This window comes from Diabrotica virgifera, chromosome 2 (assembly GCF_917563875.1).
Source record: "Diabrotica virgifera virgifera chromosome 2, PGI_DIABVI_V3a".
NCBI classification, from domain to species: domain Eukaryota; kingdom Metazoa; phylum Arthropoda; class Insecta; order Coleoptera; family Chrysomelidae; genus Diabrotica; species Diabrotica virgifera.
In genome coordinates, this window is record NC_065444.1 from 15,391,332 (window position 1) to 15,408,533 (window position 17,202).

The window sequence follows — 17,202 nt, forward strand, 5'->3', positions numbered from 1 at the left end:
CATATTCTGGGACCAAAAATAGTTCGAATGAACCTAACTTACCTTAGTACAAATATGCACATAAAAAAAGTTATAGCCCTTTGAACTTACAAAATGAAAATCGATTTTTTCGAATATATCGAAAACTATTAGAGATTTTTTATTGAAAATAGATATGTGGCATTCTTACGGCAGGAGCATCTTAAAGAAAAATTATAGTGAAATTTGTGCTCCCCATAAAAATTTTATGGGGGTTTTGTTCCCTTAACCCCCCCCCCCAAACTTTTCTGTACGTTCAAATTAAATTATTATTGTGGTACCATTAGTTAAATTCAATATTTTTAAAACTTTTTTGGCTCTTAGTATTTTTTCGATAAGGCAGTTTTTATCGAGATCCGGCTTCTTTTTGAAGTTATACTTCTTTACCGGCGATAGAGGGTGATTTTTTTATGTTAAAACCTATCAGGCCGGCGCATGCGCATTATAACTTTGTTCTGATTGGATGTTCAAATGACATGTCAAAAATTATCCGATATGGCAGCTGTGGTTTGGAGGTAAAGGTAAAGGTAAACAAATGTATAATATATTAGTTTTATTGTTGTGACTTTTAAATAGTTTTTAAAAGCAACAGGTACGTAATAATTGTTAATGTATCATGGGTATAAACCTACCTATTTGATCTGCCAAAATACATAGTATGTAATACTTTTATTTATATAATTTGATTACCATCAAAATTTCTATCAATATTCACCTAATATATTGTTTTTTTACTCTATGTTTTGTTGTATTTTTTCAATTCTAAATCATTTCAATTCAAAATTAAAATAATTTGATCAATTTTCAAAATATCAAAATATCACAAGTTTAATCCGTTTAGTTAGTCGATCTTCGTAAATAATGACACATAGTGTCCGTGGCTAAGCGAAGGCGAATGAATTCCAATACCAACCGCTCTTATCAGCGCTGGTTCGAGTCCCAATAGAAACTTTCTTTTTTGTTTTTTTTAATACATTTTATGATTGTAAGTATATTTATTATATAATTGTATTTTCAGAAAATACGTATTTAGTTAAAAAAATTTTCGACAATTAATGTTCAGACATCATTTGTGGCTTGTTTAATGTGTTTGTGTGTGTTTTATTCTTTTATTATTTTAATTTTTGGCACTGTTCTAATAAAAATGTTAAAAAAAGAAGTAGTAAGTATAAATTAGTTTAATATTTAAACAAAATATAAATAAAAAGTATATTAATTTCGTTTAAATAATATAATAGAAGTATAACTTCTTACGTGCGTACAAAGTACACACACATTCTTTTTTTAATATGTTTACATAAAAATTTTATGTGGGTTTTGTTCCTTTAAACCCCCCAAATGTTTGTGTACGCTCCAATTAAACTATTACTGCGATACCATTAGTTAAACAAAATGTTTTTAAAACTTTTTTGCCTCTTTGTATTTTTTCAAGAAGGCAACTTTTATCGAGATATGGCTTCTTTTTTAATACGGTTCAAAATATACCTAAAAATGTAAATCATACATAAATTTTCATATTTTTTACCAAGTCTCCATAATCGTACTTAACCATATACAAATATGTGGTGGATTTGACAAATATTTAAAATATCTCGATAAAAACTGAATTTTCGAAAAAGTACTAAGAGCCAAAAAAGTTTTAAAAATATTGTGTTTAAGTAATGGTACTACAATAACAATTTATTTGGAACGTACACAAAAGTTTGGGGGGGTTTAAAGGAACTAAACCCCCATAAAATTTTTATAGGGTGTCCAAATTTCACTATAATTTTTTCTTAAGATGCTACTGTCATAAAAATGCCATATGTCCATTTTCAATAAAAAATCTTTAATAGTTTTCGATATATTGGAAAAAATCGATTTTCATTTTGTAACTTCAAAGGGTTGTAACTTTTTTTATATTCACATTTGTACTAAGGTAAGTTAGGTTCAATCAAACTATTTTTGGTCCCAGATAATGTGATTAAATTTATGACCTGTATTTTCGTTACACCCTGTATAGATGACACCCAGTTTGGATTCAGAGGAGGACTAGGAACGAGAGAGTCTCTGTTTGCTTTTAACGTTCTCGTACAAAGATGACTAGATTTGAACCAGGATCTCTCAGGGTAAGAACAGAACAAGTGGGTCGAGGTGGAGGTGTAAGTCGCGGTGGATGTTAATACTAGTTAAGTCGCGGTCGATGTCAACAGCACATAGCAAGGAGGTCACCTGCGCTATCAGTCGAGCTAGAACCACTATCAAGTGAAGTAGTTTAATTAGATTTGAATGACAAGTCAGTCATTTGACAGTCAAGTGATGATAGTGATGAAATGTCAGCTGTACATAATCAGATCTTCCTTCATATTTCAAAAATTTACTGAATTTAAGGTACTAGTACACTTTGGAAGACCAAAAATAATCATTTTTTTCAAGAATTTTTTTTCTCAGGACCTTTATTACAAATGAACATAAAACTTTTTACATATTAATATCTAACTCAGAGAGTACAAAAAATACATCTTTTTTCATTTATACACGTAACTAATATTGTAGGGGGCGCAAAAGTCGAGGCCTCGAAAAATGATGGCGGACAGTTAATCTCAGGATTGGGGTATCTGAAACAAAAAAATTGTACTGCATTTGAAAAAGGACGGTTTCTTACGTGACAATTTACCACAATTTGACCAAAAAATAAAAAATAAATATTTTTTAACCATGAAAAACTGAAGAAAAACGGGCGATTTTTTCACCAAATTTTTTCCAATTTCCGTAAAATCTTTTTTTTGCGGAATTTTTCACTAACGGTGGTAAATTGTCACGTAAGAAACCTTCCTTTTTCAAATACCGTACGATTTTTTGAAGTTATACTTCTTTAGGCGCGATTGAGATTGAGGGTGAATTTATATTGATCTGCGCGCATGCGCACACCGACAGTTTGGTATTAGTCTTTATACGGGCTCTGATTGGGTGTTGAAATGATCTGTCAATAATTGTTCAATATGGAGGTTATCGGTAAACAAAAATGTTGTATAATATATTAGTTTTTATTGTTGTGAGGACAGAAATAAAATCAAATTTATAATTATAGTGACTTTTTAAATAGTTTTGAAAAGCCACAGGTACATAATTCTAAATGTTTCAGTTGTATTCCAATAAAAAATTATCTTCATACCTATTTGGAAAATGTAAAAAAAAATAATGTACTTACCTAGTACTTGCTATGCTATACCCCTAGTAGGCAATGCTTTAATTTACATAATCTGATTACGAACAAACTTTCTACAAATTTTCATCTAATGTATCGTTTTCTTACTCTATATATTGTTGTATTTTAATTCGACAAAAATCAAACTAATAAAAATTCATAAAAACAAAATGTCAAAAAGTTGTTCAGTTTGTGTATATTCCCACATGACGTATAAGCGAAGGTGGTGCAGTTTGAAATCCCTTCGACTCTCGTACGGCGGGATACACGGGAAGTAGGTTCAAGCCCAATGCAAGTTATATCATTTTTTATTTTTTTTTTATAGATTTTATGATTGTAAGTATATTATTATATAATTTTTTTCAGAAAATACGTATTTAATTAAAATTTTTGGCAACAATTATTGTTCAGAAATCATTTGTGGCATTTTTCAATGTGTCTGTGTGTGTTTTATTCTTTTATTTTTTTAATTTTTGGTATTGTTTTAATAAAAATTTTTGGAAAGTAGTAGAGAAATTGTTTAAAGTATATTGATTTCGTTGAAATCATGTAATAGATGTATAACTTCTTACGTGCGTACAAAGTACACACATTCTTTTTTTTGTTTCAGAGATCCCAATCCTGAGATTAACTGTCCGCCATCGGAACTACTTTTTTCGAGGCCTCGACTTTGGCGCCCTCTACAATACGTATTAGTGTACGTGCATAAATGGAAAAAGATATATTTTTTGTAATATGTAAAAAGTGTTATGTTCATTTTTAGTAAAGGTTCTGAGAAAAAAATTCTCGAACGAATGCTTATTTTTGGTCTTCTAAAGTGTACTAGTACCTTAATTACTTTAGAAATTCAAAAATAAACTGAATACAAAAAGGGATTGTATTATAAAAAGTATCAACTCAGATAGCGCAGGTAATGACAACTTGGCTTCGAACGGACCAATCACGGGGAAGCATCCTTGTAGGCCGCGCAGTAGACATCCATGTAAAACAGATTCATTTTATTTTCAAAAGCATCGATGTAAACCTCATGGATGGCATCGCGCTAAACCTCCACCGCGACTTACCCTGCTCTGTTCTCTTCCATTCACTACAATGTGTTTGTTTTACACGGATATCGACATCGACCGCGACCTCCACCTCCACCGCGACCCACTTGTTCTGTTCTTACCCTTAGTCTACTTTATAGCTATCAAAAAGGTTTTGATAAAGTATGTCATCAAAAACTCGTATAACTGTTAAAAGAAAAGAATGTGGACAATCGAGATATATGGATTATTGCCAATCTGTAATGGAATCAAAAAGCAAATGTTAGAATCGAAAATGCCGAAACAGAAACTATAGGAATCAAAAGAAGTGTTAGACAGGGTTGCGTGTTGTCCCTATTGTTATTCAATCTGTACAGCAAAGCTATTTTTAACGAAGCAATATCAAACGAAGAGCAGGGTATATAAATAAACAGAAAAATCTTGAACAACATAAGAATCGCAGACGACACCGCTATTTTTGCAGACAGTCTAAATCTAGAAGCACTGCAACGATTAGTAAATAGATAACATTAAGTCAGTATAAAATATGGACTACAAATGCACGTTAAGAAAACCAAGTTCATGATTATTTTTAAGCAACATACAGTGGGAAGGCTAGATATCGAGGGAAATCAAGTAGAAAGAGTGAATAACTACAAATATCTGGGAACTTGGGTAAATGTAAAAAATGATTCAAGGTAGAGAAATCAGGACACGCATTGAAATTACAAGACAAGCATTTATAAAAATGAAAAAAAAAAGTTTGTTAATCGAGACCTTCCTCCGAAGAATCTTAAGATGCTATGTGTTCTCGACTTTGTTGTATGGAATGGAAAACTGGACACTAAAAGTGGATAACATAAAGAAGTTGGAAGCATTTGAGATGTGGTACTATAGAAGGATTTTGAAAATACCATGTATCCAATGAGTTACAAATGCGGAAGTGTTAAAAAGGCTACAAAACGATTGAGAGGTCGTAAAGAACACCAAAACAAGAAAACTGGAATATGTAGTAGGTTTATCACGTATGTTTTTTACTCTGCAACTTGAAAATGAATCGGCCGGATGTTTCTATGAGCGGAAACTAGTCAAAAATATAAAAAAGTTTGTTTCCAGGACTTTTGACCACGTTTTTAACATTTTTCTGCCACTGTGAGATGGGCTCATAATTTCAAGACGTGGTTATGGTGATGTTTGAAGACAATTGTCCGAGGTAGTAAAGAATACCAAAAGCAAGGTTAAGTAATGTATAACTACAGAAAAATATGAAAACGATAACCCATATATTTAGTACTCACTGTTGATGTATTTATCGGTATCAACTTATTCTTCTTCATCATTACTCTTTTAAATGGTCCTCCAGTAGGTATCACTTTCAAATTTTGTAAACCACCTATCTTAGTATTATTGGCCATGGATAAAAATTGTTCGGGGGTAACAGTTACTATTTTCTTTTCTAGTTGTAGTACCGGGGATTGCTTCTTCATTTCCGACTGTTTCACTGAATTTAGCACTTCTTTTCCAACTTCTGAAATTTATACAAATAAAGGAATCAGTAAGGGTGTAACACAAATTGTTGATAATATTAATCTACAGGGTGTTTCAAAAAAGGTAACACCGTCTCTAGGATGGTTAAAAAACTGAAAAATAATTGGAGTTTGCTTAGTAAAAATTTTTTATAACTGTGGCGACACGCTTCAATTACTATTTTATTATTTTTTTTAATTTCTAATTTTAAATATTAACTTTCCTTTCTAAACGAAATAATATGGGTCATTTAAAATTCACATGTGTTTCGCTCCTAATATACAAAACCAGAATGTATAGAAATAATGGCTTTTTCATGGGAAACACAAATTCCATAATAGATTACGGTACCAGATTAGCCACCCTCCTTATGTCAACTTCTTAAAAACCACAGAAATGTTTTCAGTTTTTAAAACGCCAGATTTAATAAATTGTCGCCTGTCTGGTCATATGGTAGAACCACATAATGACAGATTAGTGTTTGTGGTCTAGTTCAGTCGATACACAGCCTCCAGCCAGTTCACACAACCCAGCAGGCGTCGGTCGGTCACAAACCCTCGCTGGGCAAAAGAATAGCAAACCCTTATGAGATATAAACAAAGCAAGCCTTTTTTACCAAAAATAAATAAATATATTATTGACAGTTGTTTGCGTTTTATTAATATAATTTTATTTATGTGTTTCCGTGAACACTCCGAAACATAGCGCCATCCGTTTTTAAGATTCAGGGCGTTGAATAAAAAAAAATTTACACATTTTTACGATTTTTCCGAAACTACTGGAAACTTTGTAATGAAATTTGGTTGGTTTTAAGAAGTAGTTATTGTGCATTTTTTGACATACAATTAAGAATTTAATATTCATCATTCGCGCGCATACAGCCAATTGTCTGAATTTTTAAAAGAAAAAAATACTACGCCATAGATATTTCAAATTAGAAATAAATCATTTTTGAATTTCTTGTTCAATTTGTGACAAAAAACCTATCTTCCCTTTTTATCATACAACGCGCTGTTTCCATGCAAAAAATAAAATATCTTAACGCTTCCAAAGTATTCTAATAAGTTTCTATATAAATGAATATAAAAATAGAAATATAGTAAGTGACTATTTTCAACAAAAGTATTGGATCCCGCGTACCAAAATAAATTTATTAATAGCAAGCTGACAATTTGTTAATAGTTTAACAGTGTCTAGTCAGACAAACTTTAATGTACGGGAACACTGGATCAGGGGAAGTGTTAATTGTGGAACAGGTTACAGGTTTCGAACGTCAGACTACGAAAACGTCCCATGTATTTTGTCGGACAAAACTTCCAATTGCTTTGTTACCCTCTCGTTAAATTCTCATGCAAAAGACTGCTATTTACCACAAACATAATTCCTGTCATTTGACATGTTCTACGTGTCTGACTTTTTTCATATATTATATAAAGTTTGCTATTGAATAAACTTAAAAACAACTTGCTAGTTTTCACAATCATAAACTTGTCAGGATAACACTGTTCCACAATTAAAATTTCCCCTGTTCCAGTGTTCCCGTACATCAAAGTTTGTCCGACTAGACACCGTTAAGCTATTAAAAAATTCTCAGCTTGCTATTAATAAACTTTTTTTTGGTACGAGGGATCCAGGCCTATTGGGACCGTGCAAGTTCGGCAAAGCGACACCTATTTCTACGCTCTGCAACTTTATTCGCACTTTTAATTATATTGGCCAATTATATTAGTCCTGGTTACTGGATAATTGTCAAGGCCATAGTCCAAAAAATAATAAGAAAAAATAAGATTCAGGTTATGTTATTAAAACGTAAACAATTTGTATGTAGTAAATAAAATTAGTTATTAAAATGCAGTACTGCAAGCAAAATACAATTAATTAAATTTAATTTTATATAATAATTGCCATATCATATCAATATTGTGGAGCAACATATAATTTTTCTTCTTCAATGACAGTAGATATGAAATGTACGTCAATTTGACAATTTCAATTGACAATATGAATTATTTAAGAAAGTTGCAATATTTCTCCGCTATTCGCGCACGATCGTTTCTCAATTCCCTTCCCAAGTACTTGCACACCGCGAATAATAAATGACATCACTTACCAGTCAAAACCACCGAGTGTCCGCTTTCCATTACACTATTTAGGATGTTTCCATCATCGTTTTCATCATTTAACATAGTGATACCATGTTCTTCCAGTATTTTAAGGGAGCTGTTCAGTATACTCGGATCCACTGTGACGTTTTGAATAAGCTGTTCATTTTCTTTTTCTATCCTGTCTTGTTCCGTTTCTTGTTCTTCCTCCTCGTCCGGCACTAAGCAGATTTGATATTAAAAAATTTATCGGAAACCACTTTTTTAAAATATTAATGTACAATTCGTACGAGAGAAAATACCAAATAAATGCAAATTAAAATTATTAACGTAAACTCGATTTTTCTGAGAAGCCGTTTTCACAAACTGTGCGCTTTTGAAACATTTCTTTATAGCCCAGTAAATGAACGGGAAATACGGCGATACCGTGTAATTTTCAGGGGCAACTCCGAATTGCATGAAAATTTGGATTTAGGTTCTACTTACCCTCCACTTCAAAGTTGAATTTGTTCCGTTGGTAGCTTTTACTTGGGGGGTGACAGTCACCCCTTCTCGAGGGTGAAAAAACATACGTTCAAGATAAGCCCGGAAATGGATAAACTTACTGATTATAAGCAGTTTTCGTTCTATAGAGTTTTTTACTAAGTCAATACTTTTCGAGATATTTGCGATTGAAAATGTTTATTTTTCGACAAAAAACTACGTTGTCAGACGGTTTTTCGGAAATAACCCAAAAAGTAAATATTTTTAAAGAAAAAATATTTTTAGCAAAAATGTAGCTTAGAAAAAACCGATAGGAGCTGTGTATTCGTAAAGTCTATAGATCCAGCAAAAGCAAATTTCTAGGTAATGAAAAATACGTTTTTATTCGTCCAAATCCAAATCGAATATTTCATCGTGAAATAACCAAAAAATCAAGCACTTTTCGGGAAAAACCCATTAAAATTTTTTAAAGTGCTTAAAAAAATCTTTATTCTAATTGATTCTAGCATTACAAATAAGCGAGTTACGCTCAAAAGAAAGTTCGTCCCCTTTTTTTTGGTAAAAAAAAATATGAAAATCTCCCCGTGTTTAGCCCCCCAAATGAAATTAATCGTTACCGCTTTACAGACAATTTACTTTAGTTATCTATTTTTTATATGATCTGTCAGTTTCACCGGTTTAAAGTGCTTATTTTCGAAAGGGTTATAGTTGAAAGGGCTTGAACGAGTCACTAAAAACCAGTGTATGCAAACTTTGAACAGCCATATCTTAACTAATTTTTGTCTTACAGAAAAACAAAATGAAACTATCATATTTATAACAGCAAAACCTACATTTTTTTACTCTTTGACATTTTTCGTATCACTAATACTTTTTAAGTTATTTTGAAATATGAAACTTTTTCCAAAATTAAAAAAAGAAAAATTTGTTGCTATAAAACGAAATTTTTCTAAAATTAGCACTAACCGGTCAAACTTACAGATAGTATAAATAAACAATATCCATACATTTAAAGTAAATGGTAAAGCAGTAACGATTAATTTTATTTAGGGTGCTAAATAGAGGGAGATTTTCACGATTTTTTTTTACCAAAAAAAAGGGGGCCAACTTTTTTTCAACGTAACTCGTTTATTTTTGATTCTTGAAACTTGAGTAGAAAATAAAAGTAAATCTTTTTTAAACACTTCAAAAAATCTAAATAAGTTTTTCCCGAAAATTACTTAATTTTTAGGTGATTTCGCGTTGACATATTTGATTTGGAATTAGACGAATAAGAACGTATTTTTCATGAGCTACAACTTTGCCTTTACTCGGTTTATAGACTTTGGCGATACACCATTTTTTAGTTTTTTTTTATAAGCTACACTTTTGCAAAGAATATTTTTTCGATAAAATGTTTACTTTTTGAATTATTTGCGAAAAACCGTCTGAAAACGTAGTTTTTTGTCGAAAAATAAACACTTTAAATTGCAAATAATTTGAAAAGTATTGACTTACATAAAAAACTCTATAGAACGAAAGGTGCTTATAATCAGTCAATTTATCCATTTCCGGGCTTATTTTAAACACGCGTTTTTTCACCCTCGAGAAGGGGTAACTGTCAGCCCCCAAGTAAAAGCAACCAACGGCACAAATTCAACTTTGAAGTGGAGGGTAAGTAGAACCTAAATCGAAATTTTCATGAAATTCGGAGTTGCCCCTGAAAATTACACTCCAAAACGGTCATTTATTGGGCTATTAACAATGTGTGAATAATAGCCACAAAATGCAAAAAATTATTTTAGGTGGGAATTTTCAAGTAATTCGAAACTACTTAGATTGAAACACAAAATCAATTAAAAATTAGGCAAAAATATTGTACTAAGGACACCTTTATATTGCAATATGACGAGATGTAAGACATGTAATATCATATGCTTTACAGAAGAAAAAACAAGTTTTAAGTAGTGCTTCTTTATGTGTAAGATTGGGAATTACAGAAGATTTATATCAACTGCAACAGAAATCTTTGTTCTCAAATCTTTTAGATTCAAGATTTGATTTTGAAGAGGTTTTTTGAAATTCTTGGAGTTTCTTGGAGGTTTTGAAAACCAAGTTTGATTTTGAAGAGGTTTTTAAAATATTGTTTTAATAGACAAAATTTCTAAATGGTAGCTATTTTCTGTAAGTGTATGTAAATGCATATGTCTTAATGTGTAATATCAGAAGCAAAACTACTGAAAGTTTATAGTTTTGTGAAACATAAACAATTACTGTTTATTACCTGGAACATCTTCACTAGATTCAATAACCTCTATATCCTGATTGTCTTCTTCATATTCTTCTGGTTCTAAAATCAAAAAAGCTTCTTTACCAAGATGAGAGTTCCTAATTTATTTACGCATATTCCTACACATTGATACTATACCTACACATTTCATTTTAAAAACTTTGTAATAATGTACCTGTATATTTAAAAGACAAGTTAATACTGATAATAATGATACTGTAAGGACTATAAATCTACACAAATTGGGACCGTGCAAGTTCGGAAAAGCGACACCTGGTTTCATAGCTCAGCAACATTATTCGCACTTTTAATTATATTGGCCAATTATATTAGTCCTGGTTACTGGACAATTGTCAAGGCCATAGCCAAAAAAATTATAAGAAGAAAAAGTAATATTAAGGTTATGTTATTAAAAGGTAAACAATTGTATGTAGTAAATAAAATTAATTATTACAATGCACTACTTACAAGCAAAATACAATTAATTAAATTTAAAAATGTATAAACCTGTTCAATTTCTTTGCAAAACGAAAATGCAGCAGCTGCATAATGATCTGGTTAAATCAGAGAGTGCAGGAAGAGTCTATACCGGTTTCGGAGGTATTTTCCCCCTCATCAGTAGTCCCATATCCTCTTCTCTTCGATTTCCCCAGTAGTGCGGCAGATTCGTGCAAATATTATAAGAATTGCACATTTAATGATACAAGCCTATTATTTGGTCCACATACACTGCATATATAAAGGTTCAAATTTAGATATGAGGCCATCTCAGATTTTGCCTTTTACAAAAATGGCGGTTATTCAAAATGGGCGACTATACATATGTGACTAATAGCACGATATCTTTTAAATGAAAAGTCCGATTTCAACCAAATTTGGTACATAGGTTCTTTTTGTGATTTACAAGATCGATGTCGTTTACCGGACTGGAAGAATTGGTTTACCATATGTTGTATTTTTTCTGGTTTTTTATGTAAAACTATTTTATATTATGTAAATAATTTATTTTCAATTTTTTCACCCTGTATATATTAATTTTTTAAAATGGTAATACCACCATTGAAAAGAGCGTAAGAATATGTTTTAGGAAATATTTTGAACTTTTTAGTTATGTTAATTACCATTTAATAAATGCATAACGTACCTTCACATGCACCTATTTGTGGCAGATTTGTGCAAATATTATAAGAATTATTGTGCATCTAATGGTAGAAGCATATAATTTGGACCACATATACTACACATACAAAAGTTCAAATTTAGATATCAGGCCATCTCAGATTTTGCCTTTTACAAAAATGGCCAGCATTCAAAATGGCGGCTACACATACATGTGAATAATAGCACGATAACTTTTGGACAAAAAGTCAGATTTAAGCCAAATTTGGCCTCAAGGTTTTTTTTATGAATAAGATCGAGGTCTTGAACCGGAAGAATCGGTTACCAGAAACTGTGTTTTTACTGTTTTTTATGTAAAAATATGTTGTTGTTTTTTTCAATTCTTTCACCCTATACAGCGTGTCTACTTGAGTTGGAAACATATGGGAAACTTTTTTATTATTAATTTTACGAAAAAAAGTTATTCTTTATAAAATGTTCTGCATGCCCCAAAACCTAAGATTCAATTATCAGATATAAAATTTTCTCAATATTATACGAGGTATGTCAAAAAATATGAATTTCGGCTAAGGGTAAAGTACCTTTATTTCTCTCAATATCGAAAATTCTTATGATAAAAAGTTGTTTGGAATTAAAAACTAAGATGAAATATGCAATTACATGCTTCTTATATACGATCAACATCGTTTTTAATTATTACAAATATCATAACTCGTTTATTATTCATTTTACGAAAAAAAGTTATTCTTCATAAAAAACTTTGCATGGTCTAAAATCTAAGACACAACCATGATATATCAACTTTTATTAATTTTATACGAGGTGTGTCAAAAAATATGAAATTCGCTCAATATTATAGCACCTTTATATTTCACAGTATTTCAATTAGAAGAATGTAATTGCATATTGACACATAGTTTTTAATTCTAAACAACTTTTTTAATAACCGTTTTCAATATTGTGAAAAATAAAGGTACTTTACTCTTGAGTGAAATTCATATTTTTTGAAATAACTCGTATAAAATTAATAAAATGTCATATCTGTTGGTTGAATCTTCGGTCTTAGGACATACAGAGATTTTTATAAAGAATACCTTTTTTTTTCGTAAAAGTAATAATAAAAGAGTTATCGTATGTGTAATGAATAAAAACGAAGTTAGTATCAATAAATTTGAGAAAAATTTGGAAAATATTTTTTTCCAATTAGAAGCATGTAATTACATATTTGAGCTTGGTTTTTATTTCCAAACAACTTTTCATAATAAGAATTTCCGATATTGAGAGAAATAAAGGTACTTTACCCTTAGCCGAAATTCATATTTTTTGACATACCTCGTATAATATTGAGAAAATTTGATATCTGATAATTGAATCTTAGGTTTTGGGGCATGCAGAACTTTTTATAAAGAAAAACTTTTTTTCGTAAAATTAATAATAAAAAAGTTTCTCATATGTTTCCAACTCAAGTAGACACGCTGTATATACAGGGTGTAACAAAAATACAGGTCATAAATTAAATCACATATTCTGGGACCAAAATTAGTTCGAATGAACCTAACTTACCTTAGTACAAATATGCATATAAAAAAAGTTATAGCCCTTTGAAGTTACAAAATGAAAATCGATTTTTTCGAATATATCGAAAACTATTAGAGATTTTTTATTGAAAATGGTTATTTGGCATTATTATGGCAGGAGCATCTTAAGGAAAAATTATAGTGAAATTTGTGCACCTTATTAAAATTTTATGGGGGTTTTGTTCCCTTAAACCCCCCCAAACTTTTGTGTACGTCTCAATGAAATTATTATTGTGGTACCATTAGTTAAATTTAATATTCTTAAAACTTTTTTGTCTCCTAGTATTTTTTCGATAAGGCAGTTTTTATTGAGTTGAGGCTTATTTTTTAATATGTTTACATAAAAATTTTATGGGGGTTTTGTTCTTTTAAACCCCCAAAATGTTTGTGTGCGTTCCAATTAAAATATTGCTGCGGTACCATTAGTTAAACACAGTGTTTTTAAAACTTTTTTACCTCTGTATTTTTTCGAGAAGGCACCTTTTATCGAGATATTGTTTCTTTTTAATACGGTTCAAAATATACCTAAAAATGTAAATCATACATATATTTTCATATTATTACCAAGTCTCCATAATCGTACTTAACCATATACAAATATGTGGTGGATTTGACAAATATTCAAAATATCTCGATAAAAACTGACTTTTCGAAAAAGTACTAAGAGCCAAAAAAGTTTTAAAAATAATGTGTTTAAGTAATGGTACTACAATAATAATTTAATTGGAACGTACACAAAAGTTTGGGGGGGTTTAAAGGAACTAAACCTCCATAAAATTTTTATAGGGTGTCCAAATTTCACTACAATTTTTTCTTAAGATGCTACTGTCATAAGAATGCCATATGTCCATTTTAAATAAAAAATATTTAATATTTTTCGATATATTGGAAAAAATCGGTTTTCATTTTGTAATTTCAAAGGGTTGTAACTTTTTTTATATGCACAAATGTACTAAGGTAAGTTAGGTTCAATTAAACTATTTTTGGTCCCAGAATATGTGATTAAATTTATGACCTGTATTTTCGTTACACCCTGTATATTAAGTTTTCAAAAAGGTAATACCGCCATTGAAGAGAGTGTAAAAATATTTTTTAGGAAAGATTTTGAAATTTTTAGTTATGTTAGTTACCATTTAATAAATGCATATCGTATCTTCACATGTACCTATGTGCGGCAAATTCATTTTGAATGCCCGCCATTTTTGTAAAAGACAAAATCTGAGATGGCCTCATATCTAAATTTGAATCTTTGTATGTGTAGTGTGTGTGGTCCATATTATATGCTTTTACCATTAAATGCACAATAATTCTTATATTATTTGCACGAACCTGCCGCACATAGGTTCATAGGTACATATGACGATACGTTATGCATTTATTAATTGGTAATTAACATAACTAAAGAGTTCAAAATATTTCCTAAAAAATACTTTTACACTCTTTTCAATGCCGATATTAGCTTGTTGAAAAATTAATACATACAGGGTGAAAGAATTAGTAAAAAACAACATGTTTTTACTTAAAAATCAGGAAAAACACAACTTCTTGTAAATCGATTCTTCTGGGTTAAAACCTTGGTCTTACACATCAAAAAAAGAACCTATATACCAAATTTGGTTGACGTCGGACTTTTCGTTCAAAAGTTATCGTGCTATTAGTCACATATGTACAGTCGCCATTTTGAATGCCCGTCATTTTTGTAAAAGGTAAAATCTGAGATGGAGTTATATCTAAATTTGAACCTTGATAGGTGTAGTATACGTGGTCCAAATTATGTGCTTCTACCATTAAATGCACAATAATTCTTATAATATTTGCACGAATCTGCCACACATAGGAACATCTGAAAATACGTTATGCATTTATTAAATGGTAATTAACATAACTAAAAAGTTCAAAATATTTTTTACAAAATATTTTACCGCTCTTTTCAATTGCGGTATTACCATTTTGAAAAATTAATATATACAGAGGGAAAAAATTGAAAAAGAAAAAACATATTTTTACATAAACAACCAGTAAAAACACAACTTCTGGTAAACCGATTCTTCTAGTTCACCATATCCATCTTGTAAATTAAAAAGAGAACCTATATACCAAATTTGGTTGAAATCGGACTTTTCGTTCAAAAGTTATGGTACTATTAAACACATATGTATAGGGGCCAATTTGAATGCCCGGCATTTTTGTAAAAGTCTTACTTCCTTTGGTTATAGTCTGGGCTGATTATCGGAGAATAGGCCATTTTTGGGAAAAGTTATTTACCAGCAATTTTATTGCTGGAATCGAATTATAAGATCCTATATATTAATAATATAGGTATGCAAAGTCCTCAGATAGTGTGTTACTTTTTTTATAAACAAAATGGCGCCCGAAAATCGTGTTCTTTTCAATTATTGATCTAGAACTCCGAAGATTTTAACTTTACAACAAAAAAACTCAAATAAAAATTCACCGCGATTAAATTCTACATAGAGACGTGTTTTTCCCGATCTGCTCCGACGAAAATTTTCCTCGAAAAATGCGGGTTTTCCCAACAAAATCTTTAATTTTCAAATAAAGTTTTAGATAAGTAATTATTTACCAATAATTAAATAATTTGGTGACTTAAAAGCCTTCTTGGTTTAGATTATAGTTCCAGAAGCTGGTGAAAATTAAATGAATATTTTAGCAACAATTCAATGGTTAATTAATAATTTACGGTCGCAATAATAACCAAAATAATTATGATACGCTGATCAAACTTTGAAATCTTATAAAGGTGAGATGCCTATTTAACATTTTGTCGACAAAATATAAATTTTTTATTTTTTTGCATAATCTTTAAATGTTTAAAAAAAATAGTTATAAACAAATTAACGTTTCTCAGAAAGTTTTTATTATATTATAATTTTAAAAAATAGCTAAAATGCGCATTTCAAATATCTTGAAAATGAATGCTTTAAACCTTTTTTGCAACCATTTGCAAAAAAGTTATGAAACAGCAAAGTAAACATACGATTACTACGGTGTTAATAATTATTTTTAATTCTTTCAAAGCGTAGAAGTGAGTTTAAAGTACAAGCTAATTATTTATAAAACAATATCGATTATTAGCTTAATGGTTATATTTTAATTAAAGATTATAAATATATTTTTTTGTAATTTACACGCGCGAAAGTAGAATAATACAGTACCGTAGCTACCCGCCCACATACACAACTCGCGCGAGTTTAAGCGTGTCAGCCGCTTCGAGTGAACATTTTATCTCCGGCTCTGTATCAAGCCTACTTTCGCGCTAAAAATTACAAAAAAAGTATTTTTAATCTTTGATTAAAATATAACCATTGCACTAATTTTTGACATTCTTTGTGAGTAATTAGATTGTACCATAGACTCACTTTTAAGCTTTGAAACAATTAAAACAAATTATAAACAATGGAGATATCGTATATTTATTTTGCTGTTTCCTAACTTTTTTGCAAATGGTTGGAAAATTTTTTTAAAGCATTCATTTTCAAGACCTTTGAAATACGCATTTTAAGTATTTTTTAAAATTAGAATATATTAAACAATTTCTAAGAAATGTTAATTTGTTTATAACAATTTTTTTTAAACATTTAAAGATTATGCAAAAAAATGAAAAATTTATATTTTGTCGACAAAATATTAAATAGGCATCACACCTTTATAATCTTTCTAAGTTTGATCAATGTCTCATGATTATTTTGGTTGTTATTGCGACTGTAAATTGTTAATTAACAATTGAATTGTTGCTAAAATATTAGTTTCATTTTAACCGGCTTCTGAATTTATAATCTATACCAAGAAAGCTTTTATTTCACCAAGCTATATAATTATTCATAAATAATTACTGGCCCAAAAAATTTATTTGAAAATTCGAGATTTTGTTGGG

At 30.1% G+C, this 17,202-nt stretch overlaps 1 protein-coding gene across 3 annotated transcripts in view; it reads right to left on the bottom strand.

Annotated features, from left to right (window-relative positions):
- LOC114345755 (GA-binding protein subunit beta-1-like) overlaps nt 1-17,202 on the bottom strand; it is a 52,005-nt gene that overhangs the window by 16,221 nt on the left and 18,582 nt on the right. For 2 of the 3 annotated variants that reach the window (XM_028296542.2, XM_028296550.2), the window contains 3 exons: nt 10,606-10,671; nt 7,868-8,080; nt 5,529-5,758 (listed from right to left, as the gene is read on the bottom strand). In XM_028296542.2, the coding sequence (XP_028152343.2) occupies nt 5,529-5,758; nt 7,868-8,080; nt 10,606-10,671 (509 nt within the window). The remainder of the gene's footprint in view (nt 1-5,528; nt 5,759-7,867; nt 8,081-10,605; nt 10,672-17,202) is intronic. The other variant, XM_028296558.2, reaches the window with a different exon arrangement.